General features: G+C 39.8%; 1 protein-coding gene across 2 annotated transcripts in view; it reads right to left on the bottom strand.

The window, feature by feature from the left end:
- Nucleotides 1-19,799, bottom strand: part of LOC124790026 (heparanase-like) — a 312,355-nt gene that overhangs the window by 88,386 nt on the left and 204,170 nt on the right. For both annotated transcript variants that reach the window (XM_047257580.1, XM_047257581.1), the window contains exon 6: nucleotides 10,604-10,785. In XM_047257580.1, coding sequence (XP_047113536.1) covers nucleotides 10,604-10,785 — 182 coding nt within the window. The remainder of the gene's footprint in view (nucleotides 1-10,603; nucleotides 10,786-19,799) is intronic.

Genomic DNA, 19,799 nt, shown 5'->3' with positions numbered 1-19,799 from the left:
TTCCATTCTTGAATGGCACATTGAAAAAAATGAATACTTAAATATTTCCGTGCAAGCTCTGATTTGTCTTACTTTATTATGATAACAATTTCTCCCTATGTAGGTGGGCACCAACAAATAGCTGATTGAAATTTTATGAGTACATCTTGCCACAGTGAAAAATGCCTTGTTTAAATTACTGTCAACCCAATCTGTGAATCATATCAATGGCACTCTCTCTCCTATTTAGTGATAATGCAAAATACGTTGCGCTACTTTCGACTCTTTCAATGTCCTTTGTCAGTCTTAAATGATGCAGATTTCACACCGCACAGCAATACTCCCAAAGAGGATGGATAAGCATTGTGTAAGCTGTCTCTTTAGCAGCCCTGTTATATTTTCTAAGTGTTCTGTCAATAAATTACAGTCTTTGGTTTGCTTTCCCCACAACATTATCTATATGATCATTCCAATTTAAGTTATTCATAACTGTAATCCCTAAGTATTTAATTGGAATGATAACCTTTAGATTTGTGTGATCTATCATGTAACTGAAATTTAGTAGATTCCTTTTAGTGCTCACATGGATGACTCCACACAGTTTAGAGTCAACTGCCTCTTTTCTCACATTACAAATATCTTGTTTAAATCTTTTGCAATTGGGTTTGATCATTTGGCGACTTTACAAGATGGTCAATGACAGCATTGTTTGCAAACAACATAAGAGCACTGCTCAAATTGTCTCCTAAATTGCTTATGTAGATAGCAGAGAACCTATAACACTTCCTTGGGGAATGCCAGATATTACTTCCTTTTAAACGATGATTTTCTGTCACTTAAAATCACCTTTCTGACAGGAAATCATGAATCCAGGTGCACAACTGAGACTCTACTCTGTAGGCATGCAGTACAAGTTGCTTGTGAAGAATGGTGCAAAAGTCCTCTGGAAATCTAAATGTAGCAAATCAATTTGACATCACCTATCAAAACCATTCATTACTTTGTGAGAATAAAGATGTAGTTGTGTTTCACAAGAACAATATTTCTGAAGCAGTGTTAGCTGTTTGTCAAATCATTTTCTTTGAGGTATCTCAATGTTATGTATATGTTACTGCAAATTGACTTTAGCGATATGAGTCTGTAATTAAATGGATTTCTCCTATTTCCTTCTTGGGTATTGGTGTGACTTGTGTAACTCTCTAGTCTTTAGGCACATATCTTTCAATAGTTGAGCAGTTCTATATAATCGGCTTGATTGTTAAGTATGGAGCTATAGTATCAGCATACTCTGAAAGGAATCTGACTCGTAAACAATCTGGACCAAACTGAATTAACTTGAGAGTTTTGCGTACTTTTAAATTAGGCATGCTTTTTTTCATTGCTTCTGCTTCTCTGTGCTGTTTTGAACACCATGGGGGTCAGGACCACTTCTTGCTAATTTATTTGGTGTAGCTCTCAGTTGCCATTGATACTATTTCTTTGAACTTAAATCATGTTTTGTAGATGCTTACATAGTCAGATAGGAAAGAGTGGAAACTGTCTCTTAGGAAGGCATCAAGCAAAATTTTATCTGTTTTTTCAAACAGATGTATTTTGCAGTTGTAATTGGTGAATTTGGATGCTTCAGTATTCACCCTTGCTGCAACAAATTTGTGGTCACTAAAGCCTGTATCTGTTATGATGCACCCCGTTGGCTCAGGATTGTTTGTTGCTAAGAGGTCAAGTATGCTTTTGCAACAATTTACACTTTGGGTACACTCCTGGACTAATTGTTCAAAATAATTTTCAGAGAACACATTAGGTACAATTTCAGATGACATCTTACTATTACCTCTGACTTTAAACATGTATTTTCATCAACATTTTGAGGATAGATTGAAGTCACCACCAAGTATCCATTTGAAGAGATTCAAGTCTTCTTTCAGCTGTTTAGTAACTGTATCATCTGAGTTGTGGGGTCATTAAAAGGAATCAGTTATTGATCTACTCTGGTTAACAATATACCTCTGCCCATTCTAGCTCATAGGCACTATCTGCTTTGATCTCACTAGGTAAACTACTTCTGATAACAATAAACACACCATCACCAACTCCAATCTACCCTTTTTGAACACAGTTGTTGTTGTTGTTGTGGTCTTCAGTCCTAGAATGGTTTGATGCAGCTCTCCATGCTACTCTATCCTGTGCAAGCTTCTTCATCTCCCAGTACCTAGTGCAGCCTACATCCTTCTGAATCTGCTTAGTGTATTCATCTCTTGGTCTCCCTCTACGATTTTTACCCTCCACGCTGCCCTCCAATGCTAAATTTGTGATCCCTTGATGCCTCAGAACATGTCCTACTAACCGATTCCTTCTTTTTGTCAAGCTGTGCCACAAACTCCTCTTCTCCCCAGTTCTATTCAATACTTCATCATTAGTTATGTGATCTACCCATCTAATATTCAGCATTCTTCTGTAGCATCACATTTCGAAAGCTTCTATTCTCTTGTCTAAACTATTTATCATCCATGTTTCACTTCCATACATGGCTACACTCCATACAAATACTTTCAGAAATGACTTCCTGACACTTAAATCTATACTCAATGTTAACAAATTTCTCTTCTTCAGAAACGCTTTCTTTGCCATTGCCAGTCTACATTTTATATCCTCTCTACTGTGACCATCATCAGTTATTTTGCTCCCCACATAGCAAAACTCCTTTACTTCTTAAAGTGTCTCATTTCCTAATCTAATTCCCTCTGCATCTCCCGACTTAATTCGACTACATTCCATTATCATCGTTTTGCTTTTGTTGATGTTCATCTTATACCCTCCTTTCAAGACACTGTCCATTCCGTTCAACTGCTCTTCCAAGTCCTTTGCTGTCTCTGACAGAATCACAATGTCATCAGCATACCTCAAAGTTTTTATTTCTTCTCCATCGATTTTAATACCTACTCCGAACTTCTCTTTTGTTTCCTTTACTGCTTGCTCAATATACAGATTGAATAGCATCAGGGAGAGGCTACAACTCTGTCTCACTCCCTTCCCAACCACTGCTTCCCTTTCATGTCCCTTGACTCTTATAACTGCCATCTGGTTTCTGTACAGATTGTAAATAGCCTTTCGCTCCCTGTATTTCACCCCTGCCAAATTTAGAATTTGAAAGAGAGTATTCCAGTCAACACTGTCAAAAGCTTTCTCTAAGTCTACAAATGCTTGAAATGTAGGTTTGCCTTTCCTTAATCTTTCTTCTAAGGTAAGTCGTAGGGTCAGTATTGCCTCACATGTTCCAACATTTCAACAGAATCCAAACTGATCTTCCCCGAGGTCAGCTTCTGTCAGTTTTTCCATTCGTCTGTAAAGAATTCATGTTAGTATTTTGCAGCTGTGACTTATTAAACTGATAGTTCGGTAATTTTCACATCTGTCAACACCTGCTTTCTTTGGGATTGGAATTACTATATTCTTCTTGAAGTCTGAGGGAATTTCGCCTGTCTCATACATCTTGCTCACCAGTTGGTAGAGTTTTGTTAGGCCTGGCTCTCCCAAGGCTGTCAGTAGTTCTAATGGAATGTTGTCTACTCCCGGGGCCTTGTTTCGACTTAGGTCTTTCAGTGCTCTGTCAAACTCTTCATGCAGTATCATATCTCCCATTTCATCTTCATCTACCTCCTCTTCCATTTCCATAATATTGTCCTCAAGAACATTGCCCCTGTATAGAACCTCTATATACTCCTTCCACCTTTTTGCTTTCCCTTCTTTGCTTAGAACTGGGTTTCCATCTGAGCTCTTGATATTCATGCAAGTGGTTCTCTTTTCTCCAAAGGTCTCTTTAATTTTCCTGTAGGCAGTATCTATCTTACCCCTCATGGGATAAGCCTCTACATCCTTACATTTGTCCTCTAACCATCCCTGCTTAGCCATTTTGCACTTCCTGTTGATCTCATTTTTGAGACGTTTGCATTCCTTTTTGCCTGTTTCACTTACTGCATTTTTGTATTTTCTCCTTTTATCAACTAAATTCAGTATCTCTTCTGTTACCCAAGGATTTCTACTAGCCCTCGTCTTTTTACCTACGTGATCCTCTGCTGCCTTCACTATTTCATTCCTCAAAGCTACCCATTCTTCTTCTACTGTATTTCTTTCCCCCATTCCTGTCAATTGTTCCCTTATGCTCTCCCTGAAACTCTGTACAACCTCTGGTTCTTTCAGTTTATCCAGGTCCCATCTCCTTGAATTCGCACCTTTTTGCAGTTCAAATGGCTCTGAGCACTATGGGACTAAACATCTGCGGTCATCAGTCCCCTAGAACTTAGAACTAATTAAACCTAACTAACCTAAGGACATCACACACATCCATGCCCGAGGCAGGATTCGAACCTGCGACCATAGCAGTCGCGCGGTTCCGGACTGAGCGCCTAGAACCGCTAGACCACCGCGGCCGGCCTTTTTGCAGTTTCTTCAGTTTTGATCTACAGTTCCTAACCAATAGATTGTGGTCAGAGTCCACATCTGCCCCTGGAAATGTCTTACAATTTAAAATCTGGTTCCTAAATCTATGTCTTACCATTATATAATCTATCTGAAACCTTTTAGTGTCTCCAGGGTTCTTCCATGTATACAACCTTCTTTCATGATCCTTGAACCAAGTGTTATCTATGATTAAGTTATGCTCTGTGCAAAATTCTACCAGGCGGCTTCCTCTTTCATTTCTTAGCCCCAATCCATATTCACCTACTACGTTTCCTTCTCTTCCTTTCCCTACTGTCGAATTCCAGTCACCCATGACTATTAAATTTTCATCTCCCTTCACTACATGAATAATTTCTTTTATCTCATCATACATTTCATCAATTCCTTCATCATCTGCACAGCTAGTTGGCATATAAACTTGTACTACTGTAGTAGGCGTGGGCTTCGTATCTACCTTGGCCACAATAATGTGTTCACTATGCTGTTTGTAGTAGCTTACCTGCACTCCTACTTTTTTATTCATTATTAAACCTACTCCTGCATTACCCCTATTTGATTTTGTATTTATAACCCTGTATTCACTTGACCAAAAGTCTTGTTCCTCCTGCCACCAAACTTCACTAATTCCCACTATATCTAACTTTAACCTATCCATTTTCCTTTTTAAATTTTCTAACCTACCTGCCTGATTAAGGGATCTGACATTCCATGCTCCGATCCGTAGAAAGCCAGTTTTCTTTCTCTTGATAATGACGTCCTCTTGAGTAGTCCCTGCCTGGAGATCCGAATGGGGGACTATTTTACCTCCGGAATATTTTACCGAAGAAGACGCCATCATCATACAGTAAAGCTGCATGCCCTCGGAAAAAATTACGGCTGTAGTTTCCCCTTGCCTTCAGTCATTCGCAGAACCACAACAACAAGACTGTTTTGGTTAGTGTTACAGAGCCAGATCAGTCAATCATCCAGACTGTTGCCCCTGCAACTACTGAAAAGGCTGCTGCCCCTCTTCAGGAACCACACGTTCGTCTGGCCTCTCAACAGATACCCGTCTGTTGTGGTTGCACCTACGGTACAGCTATCTGTATCGTTGTGGCACGCAAGCCTCCCCACCAACGGCAAGGTCCATTGTTCACGGAAGGGGGGGGGACACAGTTAGGTCCTTCGTAAAATTTCTGGCTGAACTTATCACCATACCTTTACCAATGCTTTCTATTAGCACTTGGAGCTCTGCTAATTTGCCAATACCGCTACAAAAGTTTACAACTACAAAACCGATTGTTGCTGGGTCTACATTCCTGTTTTTGCCATGCAGCCTTTTAGACTGATGCCATTTTTATAGTTTCCCCAGAACTTCTAACATAATAAAAAAAACACATAGTCCCCGCTATCCGTGTACCACTTCCTGTGCATAGTGAACCCCTGACCTATTAAGCAGAACCCGGAAACCCACCACTCTATGGCACAAATCAAGGAATCTGCAGTGTACAAGGTCATAGAACCATCTGAGCCTCTGATTCAGACCCTCCACCTGACTCTATTGTGAAGGATCAAAGTCAGCTCTGTGAGCTCCACCTTCATCTCACATGTTCAAGCATTTCCATATTTTTATCCAACCCCTGTATATAGTGTACAGCTGCAGACTACATTGTACATTTAAATGCAGTACAAAAATAGTGTACCCTCTCTCACTAAATACAACAAATTTTTGTCAGCAGTTGTTTCCTCACAAATCAGTTATGCGAAATTGAAATTTTACTTATTTACAGTTAGTGAACAAGAAGCATGAGTACAAATATAATCCACCAGTATGTGATATGGCTCAGGATAGTTAGATATGACTACTACTATTCGGTCAATGCCAAAGACTTCTCAGAAATAATAACTGAAATGTAAAACAAAATGTTACCACAAGAAAACTATAAAGTGGAAGACTGATAAAGTAAACACTTGTACAATTGGTAGTAGCCATTCACCTGTGTAAATAGGTACAAGAAAGCATACTTCACAATACACAAAACTTTCAGTGTTCAATGATTAGGGCTTACAGGTATTCAGACTCTTATGTGTAATACACAACACAGTACTGTCACATGCTATTCCTTATATTGTTGTTTCTTTCTTGCCCTTTTTGTTATTTTTTTTTCCAAGGTACTAGATGATGGGAGTTTAAACTGACAATAATATAAATAAGTGCCTTTGCTTCATATTGATCATATGTTAGGAGTATGTTCGGGATGGCACAATATAACCAGGGGCAGTTATAAGATCCATCACGAAATTTAAGTTTACCCGCCATCACAGGCATAAAATATAAAGAAAAGAATAGATAATTCAATCAGAGGTAATTCATTCATTCATATACTCTATAATTAAGGGGAGCACAGAAGTGGTATGTGTTAAGGCACACAGCAAAAAGAGAATCAACTGTTAAAAACGAATTATGTAACAGTTGAATATCACTAAGCCCCAATATAGTATTTTTGATTACAAAGGTTGCTATTTGGAAAGGAAAACAACTGCAGCATCAGTAAGAATATGAAGCTGTTGTTTATATACTACTGTTCACTTCATATTTATGTAACAGCCATCATGTATGTGAAAGAATTGGTTATCTGTATGTCATAAGCATGTAGGTATGTTAACAAGGAACATTTTTACTTGTCATAATATTAACAGAAGTCTCCAGTCCTTGAATTTAGCAAATCAGATACCAATAATAATTTGTAGTATGGCTTGCTGAGAGGGCATGCTTACATTTCCTATCGATTTTTATAATGTTTCCCTATTTCTGGCTTATTTCTTCAGCGAACTTGTTGAGAAGTTTGCACCATAATACAGAACCTAACTTTGAACCTAAAACAATGTCTATATCACTGATTCCCAAAGTGGTCAACTGATCTATATCAACTCCCATAGGTAGATTCCAGCCTGCAAGGGTGTCCATGCAAGCAGAAAAAAAAAAAAAAACAGCTGAAGCTTGCTCCTTTGTACATTACTATTTGTCTCATGAGCTAAGAGAGAGGGTGGAGACACTATTTACTTTTGCTCTCCTGCTTGCAACACTCATCGACACTATTAATTATTTTTCTGGCTCAAGCCATTAAGGTTCTACCACCTGCTAGTCTCCAAGGAGTGGGCAGAGTATTTGGTATTGCCCATGATCGTCCAGCAACCACTTGGTCTGTCATCAAGAGATTATTAGTTTGTGACACAACACAACACAACAAACAATTTGCAGTGACTACCTATACATTGTTCGGTGTTACATTGCTGAGGTTGGCAGTACCTGGACACAAAACCCCACACAATAATGCAAGTCTAGAAATTTTCAGCGAGGCCATCACAGAATCAATGAAGCCTTTGGTCGAGACCTTCCACTTGGCTCCAAAACAAAATACCCTGATCAACTTTTGGAACGATGCTGCAAATTGTGAGCTCTGCTTGCACCCCACATGTGAGACCAGCAGTCTTTACCACCTTCACCAGCTGCCCACACGAACTGAAAATCACCTCTGAACCCATGCGGCAAATGTCATCGGTGCTGATGTGAGCCACAACATGCACATGACTGCACCCTGCAGGTTCGATATCCCCAGACAAGGCTGCCTCCATGCCTTGGAAGAGGCCCCCTGACATACATACCAAGTGCACATTGGTTTTCTTTCCAGCCTTGAATGCTATCTGCCTAAGGGGCTCCATAACACGCCTAGAACTGGAACTCACAATAACTACTAAACCCCTTCCCCCGTGTGCAGTGAAGGAGCAGCGACTAGTCCGCCTCGAGTGACATGAACACATTACCATCTGCCAGTCACCCAGCTGTGAGGGTGGATCCACTGTGTCGGGCGCACTAGGAGGTGCCACGGAAGCAGATCCCAAGGGAAAAACAAGCGACACCTGACGTGTTCCAAGTGATGCACCAGATTCTCTTCCACCGCTGCACCCTGAGGCAGCAACCTGAAGGTGACTGACCATAGCCAAAAGTACATTCAGCTGTTTGTGAACTGCGGCCAGCTCCTTCTGCATCCGCACAAAGCATGCACACATCCTAGGAATCCTAGCAAGATTCACTGAAGAAGCGAACTATAAAAACTGACAGTTCTAGATATTCAACTTACTACCCTTCAGATGTGTCACCAATGGACACTAATGTGTTAATGAGCTACATAGCTGCATGTTCAGTGAGCAACTATTTTGCTACGGACTGAATCAATTTACACTTACAAAAATGCGAGAAACTGCAGAAAACAGAGTAATCAGCAGGAAATTTAATAAATATACTAAGAGGAAAACACAGAAAAATATGAACACTTAACTTGTTGCTCTGAAGTTGTACTTGTACTCATATATCAGCTGAGAGCCGGAGCCTGACTGATGGGCTCACTAAATAAACGGATGGTTGCTTTCAAAACAAAACTAATGAGCAACTACTGCACTAAAGACTGAATTTACACTTACAAAAAAAAGTCAGATTAAACCTTTTAAACCTCTTATGAGATGGTATCATCCTGATAGAACACATAAAAGTTTGAAATAGTTTCAAATACTTAAAAATAAATTTGAGAAGGGGCCCACAGTTGACAGTATGTTTACTCTGATGTCGCAAATAGATGATGATGGTTTGTGTGCATCTTACAATATCTAAGCTATTTACAGCAAAATATGAAGAAATGCAAACTATTGCGGAACAGTTATCTTGCAAGCTACTGAAGAGATATTAAAACCTGTTCTACACAAACCAGCTATGGTATACTCAAAAGAGTTCCTCTGAACAGCGACACAGTTCAGAGATGTATTGATGAAATGAGTTATGATATTGAAAGCATCTTATATAATTAACTGTAAATGACCCATTTCTCCATACAACTGGATGAGTCAACTTTACCTGTTAATGAAGCATTATTATTGTCATGCGTTCGTTTCACTATAGACAAAGAAATCTATGAAGTATTGCTATTTACAAGAACTGTGACAATAGACACTGAAGGTGAATCGATACCTGTTGTTTTAAAGGATTATTTCATGAGAAAAGCTATCCCTTTATCAAATACACAGGTATTCAAAAAGATCAACCCAATTTAATTGATTGATGAAGTATAAAATCTACATGAATAGTCCACCTACTAATGAAAGAATAAAGTTTAAAATGTTTCTTTAACACAGGTTACAAACATCCAATGTGCCCCCTTCACTGCATGGTAAACATCTAAGCGGTAGCCAAACTCATCCCACAAACAAAGAAGCATGTATCTTGTGTAGGGCTTGTACAGCAAATTCCATCTCAAAACTTGCCACACAGTTAGTGGAGATATTCCTGTTCAATACCAGCTCTATTGGTTGACTTATATGGACTACAAAGAAAGCTGTCTTGTATTTGCCTGGCGTCATCCTCTGACACACCTGGTCAGCATGGGTTTTTTTCCTTTGCAGAAAGACCGACTTTGTTGAAATTGCTTAAACCAATGGCTTATGATTTTCCTAGTTGGTATTTCAGTGCTTGATTGTAGATGAAATGTCTGCTGCACTGTAACTGCTGAATCACTTCTTGCAAACTCAATAATGCAGAAACCTTGTGCTGCATCATAGCCATCTTACTCATAACTGTCTACTGGTGTGAGTACCCTAACAGCTGTTTATGCAACTAGCATTGCCCTAGCATCCTTCAACACAGCTCCCCGTCGATCCATGGTTAAGAAAATAAAATTTTAGACCTTCCTCTTTCCTTTGGTATGTAGACTGTTCATAGCCCATTTATGTGTCACGAAATGCAAATAATTAAACTGAGACCATCTTTTTGAGTAACCCATATACCTTTAGTGGCAGCAGATAGAGCATCTGTCATGTTTGGGTGCTATCATGGACTTATAAGCCTCTATAAGATGTACAATTATATATTGCTTCATTACATTCTTCTTGTTTTTCATGAATAAATGCATTATTAACATAAGCTCTGTATCTCTGAAAATAATTTCATATGATAACAGAGAGTTAAAGAGTGTAAAATGAATATGAGTGTTGTCTAAAATTAACACAGTGAGGGTAGTCTTAAGATCACAAACATGCCTTTAGGGAATGAAAGGTGTTGCTTCTACTGAAGAAATACTAAAGCTATGAACCTCCTCCTATCGAGCGAAAACAAAGATGCTTACAATAATGTACTTACTGGATGGGGTTCAAATTTATCACAATCAATTAGAGAATAATGGCCACCACATAAGGTCTGCCGTATGACCAAACTGATTCCAAGTTTAGCTGCAAGTCCTAGTTTATCTAGCCACATGAAGCCTGCAGCATATGTGTCAGAAAGGCCTCTGGCACCACCACCCCATGCTGAACTCGTCTCTGCTGCAAATAATAAACAAACAATTTGTGTGTACATTAGTTCTATTGGTATATGACAAACTATTTGCATGTACTGTGACTGTGACATTTTGTGTTTGCTGAAATAAGCAAAATTAAAAATTTAGATACTGAACTAAAAAGTAATGTTTTCTTAAGTCATAACATGCTGTCTATGGGGCAGAGTGATTAATGCACTTTACATTTATTTTAATTTTAGACTCACCAGGAAAGTACTTAGGCACAAACAAACACAAATACACCAAAGTCGTGTGAGAAATAATGTAAAGGTCTCTTACTGCACTAGTGATACTCCTGCATCTGCAAAACTCTGCAGTCGTCTGTTAGAGGCCTCTGCGTATGCCATGCCGCATTGCATACTGACCTGCCGGTACACCAGTCGGGACCAGTAGGGATGGTGCAGTGTGCCTCTGAAGTTGCGTTTTGTGACATTATTTGTGTATTGAAGCGTCAGATGGCTCAGTGATTGGTAATCAATCCTGCTAAGGTATTGTGATTGGTTGAGATGAAGTTACGAAGAACCCTTCTTCATGAAGATGGTATTGGTGCAGAAGACGAATCATTCGCATGTTTTCTGGTATCTATTATAGTGCAGAAATATGAGCATAAGTTAGAAACAGATACTGTTGTAACACTAACACATAATGATGATGATAGGGATGATAATGATGAACAACTCATTGCAAACGGTAGTGCTACGGCAAGTGCGGGAAGAGGCAATGGAAGCAGTGACAATGAATACCAACCGTCTCCCAAGAAGAAGGTTAAAGTTGCAAGTATCCTCACGGCGTTTGATGACAACACACTGGAGAACATGTACGATGATCATTAAGTATGAGGTTTCGACACATACGACAAGCTTCTGAAAAGCTACCCTAAACTGAAGTCTAAAAGCAATATTAAAAACATACTGGATTATGTGGCAAAGAAAAGAGAAGGAAATACAGTTTTCAAAGAAAATCCTACACTGCTGTTCAAGACCATCAAGGAGCATGTAATGGCGACATTCTATGAAGTGCGAGAATGCGGTTCCGCTGTACATTATTGGCATTTACAACATTGGGAATTGGACATAGCCAGAAATCTTGGGTGTACAAACTTTACAGCTTCACTAGGATTTATTACTAATTTGAAAAAGGAGTTTAGGATAACATCATGCTGTATCACTATGCTCCAAGCACGAAAAGATAAGGATAACGAAGAAGAGCTGATTGAAAGAGCTCAAACGTTTGTTGCTGACGTCAATGAGCATATCACGAGAGAAAACATCGATATTAGTTCTGTTTGGAACTGTGATCAGAGTCAGTTTAACTATGAACTTTCTTGTGATAGAACACTATCCATGAAAGGGGAGAGAAACACTGTCGCGATGTTGCAATCATTTAACTGTGCAACACGTAGTTACACGATCGATGGTGGTATATCAATGGACTGACGATTGGCAGACAAACTCTATATTTGCTTCCAAGAATGCAGTGCAAAGTTTGGACCCCGCGTGTCAAGGGAAATAGAAATGCGGTGCCCTCCAAATGTCATTGTCGATGCAAGTGTGAGTGGGAAGATGATGAAACAACATCTGAAGACATTTTTTCTGTCAGTTTTGAATCCACATTTATCAAGAAAGTCATTAGTACTTTGTGACTCCTGGTCTGGACATAAAGATGAACGAGTACTACTGGAAGCATCTGGCGGAAAACATGTAGATTTAAAAATCATTCCGCCTAAACGTACAAAATATGCACAACCTCTGGATGTGTATTTCTTCAGGCAATATAAAATAAATGCCAAGAGAATAACAGACCTCATTAAACTACATTCCAGTAATATGCAGCCAAAATTGCACGACAGATTCTTTATCATGAATATGCATTCTGTCATTTACAATCAGTTATCTGCAGGAGTATACAGACCAATGCTTCATTACGTGTGGCAGAACGCTGGCTTCGATATTGGTGAACCAGTGAACAACTTCAAAAGTGTCATTGACGTGGCGTTCAACACTGATATTATAGAATGTGCAAATACACCATGCGATCAACTTGTATTTCTTCACTGTGCATTTTGCAGTCATTCGTACTGCTCGGAGCATTTTATTGACATTCCACATTTACATTTATAGTTCAGATTGCTGCATTGCGTATGGCGTCTACAATGACATCTACAGTGATATCTAGAGCATGACTGCAGAGTTTTGTAGAAAAACGACACCCACCAGCACATTCAGAGGTACATAATGGTCCTGTAACCAAACGTTCATACAGATCTGTTTGTTTGAGCCCAAGTACTTTCCTGGTCAGTCACATAATTTTGGCTTCATCCATGCATTGACGTATTTAGGTTCTATATGTCATAGGTAACATTTACAGAACAAACAACTGTCAAAAGAAATGTAAGGATGTCCCAAGAGAAATTGTCAATATTCCAGGCTATAAAAGGAACTATCATTTGAAGCAAAAAAAAAAAACTTCATCTGGAGATATGCCCAATTATGAATGGTTACCAAGGTAGAACACATTTAACATACTTTATCTTGGGGCTAGTGTTGTGCACATGTGTATCTTACCCATTCACCCTCTTCCATTCTTCAGAAAACTTATTTGTTGGACAACATGAGCATGCTCCTTTGACCACACAGACTGCAACATAGTTTTAGCATTTTACCACACGTGTGGGAACTGACATGTTGTGGCATTCCACCTGTACAGCCGGAAACCCATCTGGCACAACATTATGGGTTGCCTATATGCCACACAACTGCTCCGCACCAAAACACAGTTTTGCAGCAGTTCCACTAGGTGGCCTTAGCAGTGCCAGCAGGAGCCATGAAATGGGAGAGGGGGTGCGGGGGACCTATTTGCAGTTTGTGACCAACATGACATGGGCAATGGGTCCACTACAACAATGCTACCTGCTGCCGACCCATTGTCTCCTCGATGGACACTGCCTGGCAGCTCTACTGCCAGCCGATCCCTCAACAGACACTGCCTGGCCTCTGCAGCTCCACTGCTGGCCCAGTCTCCCTTGTTGCTCTCGTAATCTCATTCACAAATTTTGGTAGAACAATGACTATATTCTGTTTTTCCAACAAGCTATATCACTGTGCATCTACTAAAAGTAAACTTTTGTGGAAATTGGTTTCCGTGTGCAGTGGCACAACTTTGCAAATATTAGTTTGTGGAAACTTGTCCAATTACGAGACTTTGGGTTGTTGAACAAAGGCCTTCTGCCTGTCAGGCATTTTTAATGTTAATTGTGTTTCGTTCATCAGAGCGACGAGAATATTACACACATCAAAAAAAGTTTTGCATCACCTCGGTTCCGAGAGTTCCGTAAGGTGTACAGAAAATTGGAAGAGAGATCAACATAAACTTCATTTCCACCTTTTTTATTGGTTATGAAAACTACACATTGCATGTTGTACCACCAGAGAGACCTTGAGGTGGTGCTCCAGATTGCTGTACACACTGGTACCTCTAATGCCCAGTAGCACGTCCTCTTGCATTGATGCATGCCTGTATTCGTCGTGGCATAAGTACTGCTGGTGCAGATTGTCCCACTCCTCAATGGCGATTCGGCGTAGATTCCTCAGAGTGACTGATGAGTCACATCGTCCATAAACAGCCCTTTTCAATCTATCCCAGGCGTGTTTGATATGGTTCATGTCTGGAGAACATGCTGGCCACTCTAGTCGAGCGATGTCGTTATCCTGAAGGAACTGATTCACAAGATGTGCATGATGGGGTCGCAAATTGTCATCCATGAAAACGAATGCCTCACCAATATGCTGCAGATATGGTTGTACTATCAGTCAGAAGATGGCATCCATTTACAGTGACTTCCATGACCAACAGTGGCATACGTTGGTCCCACATAATGCCATCCCAAAACAGCAGAGAACCTCCACCTTGCTGCACTTACTGGACGATGTGTCTAAGGCGTTCAGACTGACCGGGTTGCCTCCAAACATGTCTCCGGCATATGCAACACTCATTGGTGAAGAGAACGTGATGCCTATCCTGAGCGGTCCATTCGGCAGGTTGTTGGGTCCATCTGTACCACGCTGCATGGTGTTGTGGTTGCAAAGATGGACCTCGCCATGGGTGTCGGGAGTGAAGTTGCGGATCATGCAGCCTATTGCACACAGTTTGTGTCATAACATGATGTCCTGCATTGCTGTCATGGTTCCTCCAAGCCATAATCCGCAGGTAGTGGTCATCCACTTCAGTAGTAGCCTTTGAGCGGCCTGAGCAAGACATGTCATCGACTGTTCCTGTCTCTCTGTATCTCCTCCATGTCCGAACAACATCGCTTTGGTTCACTCCGAGATGCCTGGAGACTTCCCTTGTTGAGAGCCCTTCCTGGCACAAAATAACAATGCAGATGCGATCGAACCCCATTATTGACCGTCGAGGCATGGTTGAACTCCAGACAACATGAGCCATGTACCTCCTTTTTAGTGGAATGACTGGAACTGATCGGCTGTCGGACCCCCTCCGTCTAATAGGCACTGATCATGCATGGTTGTTTACTCTTTGGGAGGGTTTAGTGACATCTCTGAACAGTCAAAGGGACTGTGTCTGTGATACAATATCCACAGTCAATGTCTATCTTCAGGAGTTTTGGGAATCAGGGTGAAGCAATACTTTCTTTGATGTGTGTATTTCTCCTCTCAATAAACTAAATTTGTGAAAAATCAGTAACTTTAGTTCCCCCTACAGCAGATTCTTTAGGAACATGTCAACCAAACTTACCCAAATCTATGGATTGGTCATGGCAATACAATTAACTGGCCACCAATATCACCAGATCTTATGCCATTAGATTTTTGTTTATGGTGTTGTGTTGGATGAAGTCTGAGGTGATCAAAAGAAAGGTGAATATGCGAGATGAACTGCTTGTTTGCATGCTGCTGCCCTCATTAAGGAATGTGCAGAAGCACTCAGACAAGCAAGGCTGCACTGATGCATTGAAGCTGATGGTGGTAACAAATCAACAGAAATAATCAATTTTTGAAAATATAACTGGATATATCTACTCACCAGCTGGTGGCAGGAGAAAAAACACACAAAAGTTAAGGAAAAATGATCATTCCTGTCATATCCATGAATACTGACTATCCCTCCTGGGACACCCTTTGTACTAGTGACCCACATCTTATTCACATGGGCCTCACTAAGTACAGCCGGATGACTTTTCTGGTGTATATACACAAGCCTTTGTTGTGAACCAGTCTGCAATTAGTGAAAACCATATCAAAATCTTTACAGTAGTTCCTAAGACTAGCCTTCACATATAGGCTGATTAATGCAGGGAGGAGGACTTTAATTTAAATATATGTATAGATCCTAGTGCTTTGTTCTGCAAATGCCTGATATGACACACATAATCTGAAGATGACCAATGTACTGCCAAAACTGGTTACGATTGTTATTGCATTACAGGTATGTGATTATGTTACAGACTGGCCCTCTTTGATTTTCTTGTTACTTATAGGGTTTTAAGGCCATTGCCCAGACATCAATTAACTAAAGCAATATGGCGCAATTTTCACAGTAGCTCAAAAAAATTTCTGTTCAAGATTTGAAAATTTTTGAGTGCTGTTAAGTACAAAATATTTAAGATCAATTAACAGAACCATTGGTAACAGAACGTGTAGTGCCAAGGCACAGTAATCGTGAAGTCGCTGGTTTGAATCTAATAAGTGGCAAGTTGTATTTTTTTATTTATTTATTTAAAAAAATAAAAGTCTTATTTTCTGTTTGATGTCTTGCATTTTTGCACCAAATTTTAGTTTACTGTGAATACCAGCATTTTAATGCAGTTGGTAATTAAAAATTAAAAACATGTTACTTTTATTGCATATATTGACATTTAGAAGCAATTAGTAATAAAAAATAAAAGTTATGTTATTTTTATTAAAACAAATGACTCAATATCTGTTATTTAACATTTCTGTTTTTTAATATGGCATTTCATTTATTGGAAGCCAGATTTGATGTCTGAGAACACAATGTATACAATGAAGTGCAAAAACAATCTTGAAATTAGACTGCTATTCATTTTATTTGCTATATAGATTATAAATATGTACGTCCAGTTGTGCTACCCTATAACCTGCTCACCTACACAAAGAGCAGTTTCTCATAGTCTAAAATAAGTGACTCAAGGTCACAGGAATTCGAAAGAATACTGTACTCATTAACAATTTCCTAGGTGAATATGTGATAAGGAGAGAATTAATTCTGGAGGCAGATAGCCACTTCCAATAATTTCAGACACAGAAACTTACAAAGTTTCAAGAACCAGTGTCAAGTGAAGAATCAAGCCCCTGTCTATGGCTCACATAGGAACTGCCAAATCAAGATTAGACTAATTACAGCATGCATAAAGACATTTAAACAGATATTCTTCCCATGCTCTACAAGCAAATAGAACAGGGAGAAACCCTACTACCCAGTACAATGGGAAGTGCCCCCTCACATTAACTTCAGGGTGGTCTGCAGAGTGTGGATATAAATATACCACGAAAGATGTTGGCCATCTCTTAAAATTCTATATACAAATGTGAAGAACTAATTTTATGGATGAAATCTCCAAATGTTTCTGAGGCACATGTTACATACTGCCATACATACCATGAAGATGAAACAAGATTAATGGCAGTTGCATGTACACAGTCAATCTCCCCAAACTCTATGTATGAACTAAACGGAAAGAACTCCTACTGTACAGTAAAAATTACAAAGTAGCTTGTACTGTATAGTGATTTTCATAGTGTAGCTTTAGATGTCCAACAAATTAAAACCACTACCTTGTTCATAGTGTTCAATTTTGAAATTTACTCTACCAAGTAGCAATCCATACGGGACCTTCTAAGGGCACTAAGTGAATCTGAAAACATACTCTTGATAAAAGCAGTAGATATACTGTAAAATAATTATGTCAAATGTGAATCTCCTTCATAAATGGACACAAGAAATGAAAATGGTTTAATCTCTAGATGTCTACTTCTCTTCATTTAGTTGATATTTTGAATGGGTCATATTATTTCCTGGATAGTGTCACTGTGGCGCACTCTTCAAAATCTGTGATGTCTGCTGACACATATCCAGACCAGACATAACCACGATAAGAATGGAGGAGGCATGCAATTGGTTCACACACAATGGATTAACTCTGACTCTTACAAAGATTCAAATTATGAAATTTCAAAAAATAAGAATGGCTTACAAGTACCAGAAGCAGGGGCCAATAGGTATACATTGGGTGAGGTTCATGTCTAAAGTTCTTAAGCATACAGACAAATAATAAATTCAGTTGGCACCACACTTGGATAAGTTAAGCAAAACACACAGTCCTGTCTGCTTTGCACTTTGGGAAATTTACAACCATGATACTAGAAGTAAAAATAATGATTTTGAAAAGGATAGGTTGCTACTCACCATAAAGACATCATGTTGTGTTGCAGACAGATACAACGAAAAGACTGTTAACTACCAAGCTTTCAGCCAAAGTCTTCTTTTCTTTTTTTTAAAAAAAGCAGGCACACCACACACACCCTATCTCTAGTCCCTATAGTCTGGCCAGAGTGGCTGGAGTCAGCGGTCAAATGTGTGTGAGGCATGCCTGCTTGTGTGAATGTGTGTGTATATTTTCCTTTCTTTTCAGAAAAGGCTTCGGCTGATAGCTCATAACCTGAAATTTTGCATGACATAAACACAAAAAATTCTATACAAGTTTTCTTGCCAGTGCAAAATTCATTTAAAAAAGTTTCTTCAGTGTCTATTGTCAAAATGAAAGTGTAATTAAATGTTTCTAAATCATATTTAACTAACACATTTTGTATTGTTTACTAATTAGATAGATGCGGTCTAGGCCTAAATTTTCCGAGTTATAAACGTTTACAAACCTGACCAAACACGCCTGATAGCGTACATTCTCTACAAGCAAATTAATTACAAATTCATTCTTCTGTCATTGTATCTCTAAATCAGTACAAAAAAAAAAACAACCACCACACATAAGACCTTTCTGTCATTTTTCGTTTACACACAGCCAATCTCGCATGCTTGACAAATTTAAAACATTCTTTAAACTTAATTATTCCTTCGAAACTGACCATGAGTAAGAAATGTGGGAGCTGTTAGAGGGCAGTGTGTAGAGGTTTTTTTCTGCCAATCTTGTAGGGGGGGGGGGGGGGTGCAGTGGGGAGAATGTAGGGAGAACAGAACAGAAGAGGCTCTCTCCTAGAACTGCAGAGTATGCAGTAGGAACATTTTGATTGGGGAACAGGAAAGGAAAATCTGTGCCCTTCAGGCACAGCTGGAGGAAGCTAGGAAGGAACTCATAAGGATCATGGGAGATAGGGGGGAGGAGGGTGGTTGGGAACTGGCAGCTGGTAGGAGGATAGGAAGAAAGAGAACACGATCTGTCAGTTTTATCATCAACACCAAAAACAGGTATCTACCACTGCCAGAGTTAAGTGGAGAAGAGCCTCCAGGTAGAACGAGGAGCAGGAAATGTGTAGCACATTTCAACCGAGGCCAAGAAGCCTAGGAATGTACAAAGTGTTAGGAGGAAGAAAGTGCTGCTGCTGCTAGGTAGTAGCCATGGGTGAGGTGTAGGCCCTCAGCTACAGGAAAATTCAGGGGCAGAGTACCAGGCCACCAGTATCTTCAAGCCAAATGCAGGGTTAAGTCATGTGATAGAGGACCTAGGGTCTTTATGTAAGGACTTTACAAAAGAGGACCATGTAGTGATAGTGGGTGGGGCGGAAACAGTTTGGACAGGGATGGGGCATATGACATAGGAGATGACCTGGACAAGGTAGCTTCCCTGACTCATGGCACCAACGTACACTTTGTTCAGCTGCTGTGGTGTCATGATCGACCACACCTTGATGGAACTGTGAGGCAAATCAATGTGGGGTTCGGGATGGCTCTGAGGACAGCCAACTCTGCTCATGTTTCTCTGGTGCCCGTCAGAACTATCAACAGATG

The sequence above is a fragment of the Schistocerca piceifrons genome, chromosome 3 (genome assembly GCF_021461385.2).
Source record: "Schistocerca piceifrons isolate TAMUIC-IGC-003096 chromosome 3, iqSchPice1.1, whole genome shotgun sequence".
NCBI lineage: Eukaryota > Metazoa > Arthropoda > Insecta > Orthoptera > Acrididae > Schistocerca > Schistocerca piceifrons.
This window is presented reverse-complemented; position numbering and strand designations above follow the sequence as displayed.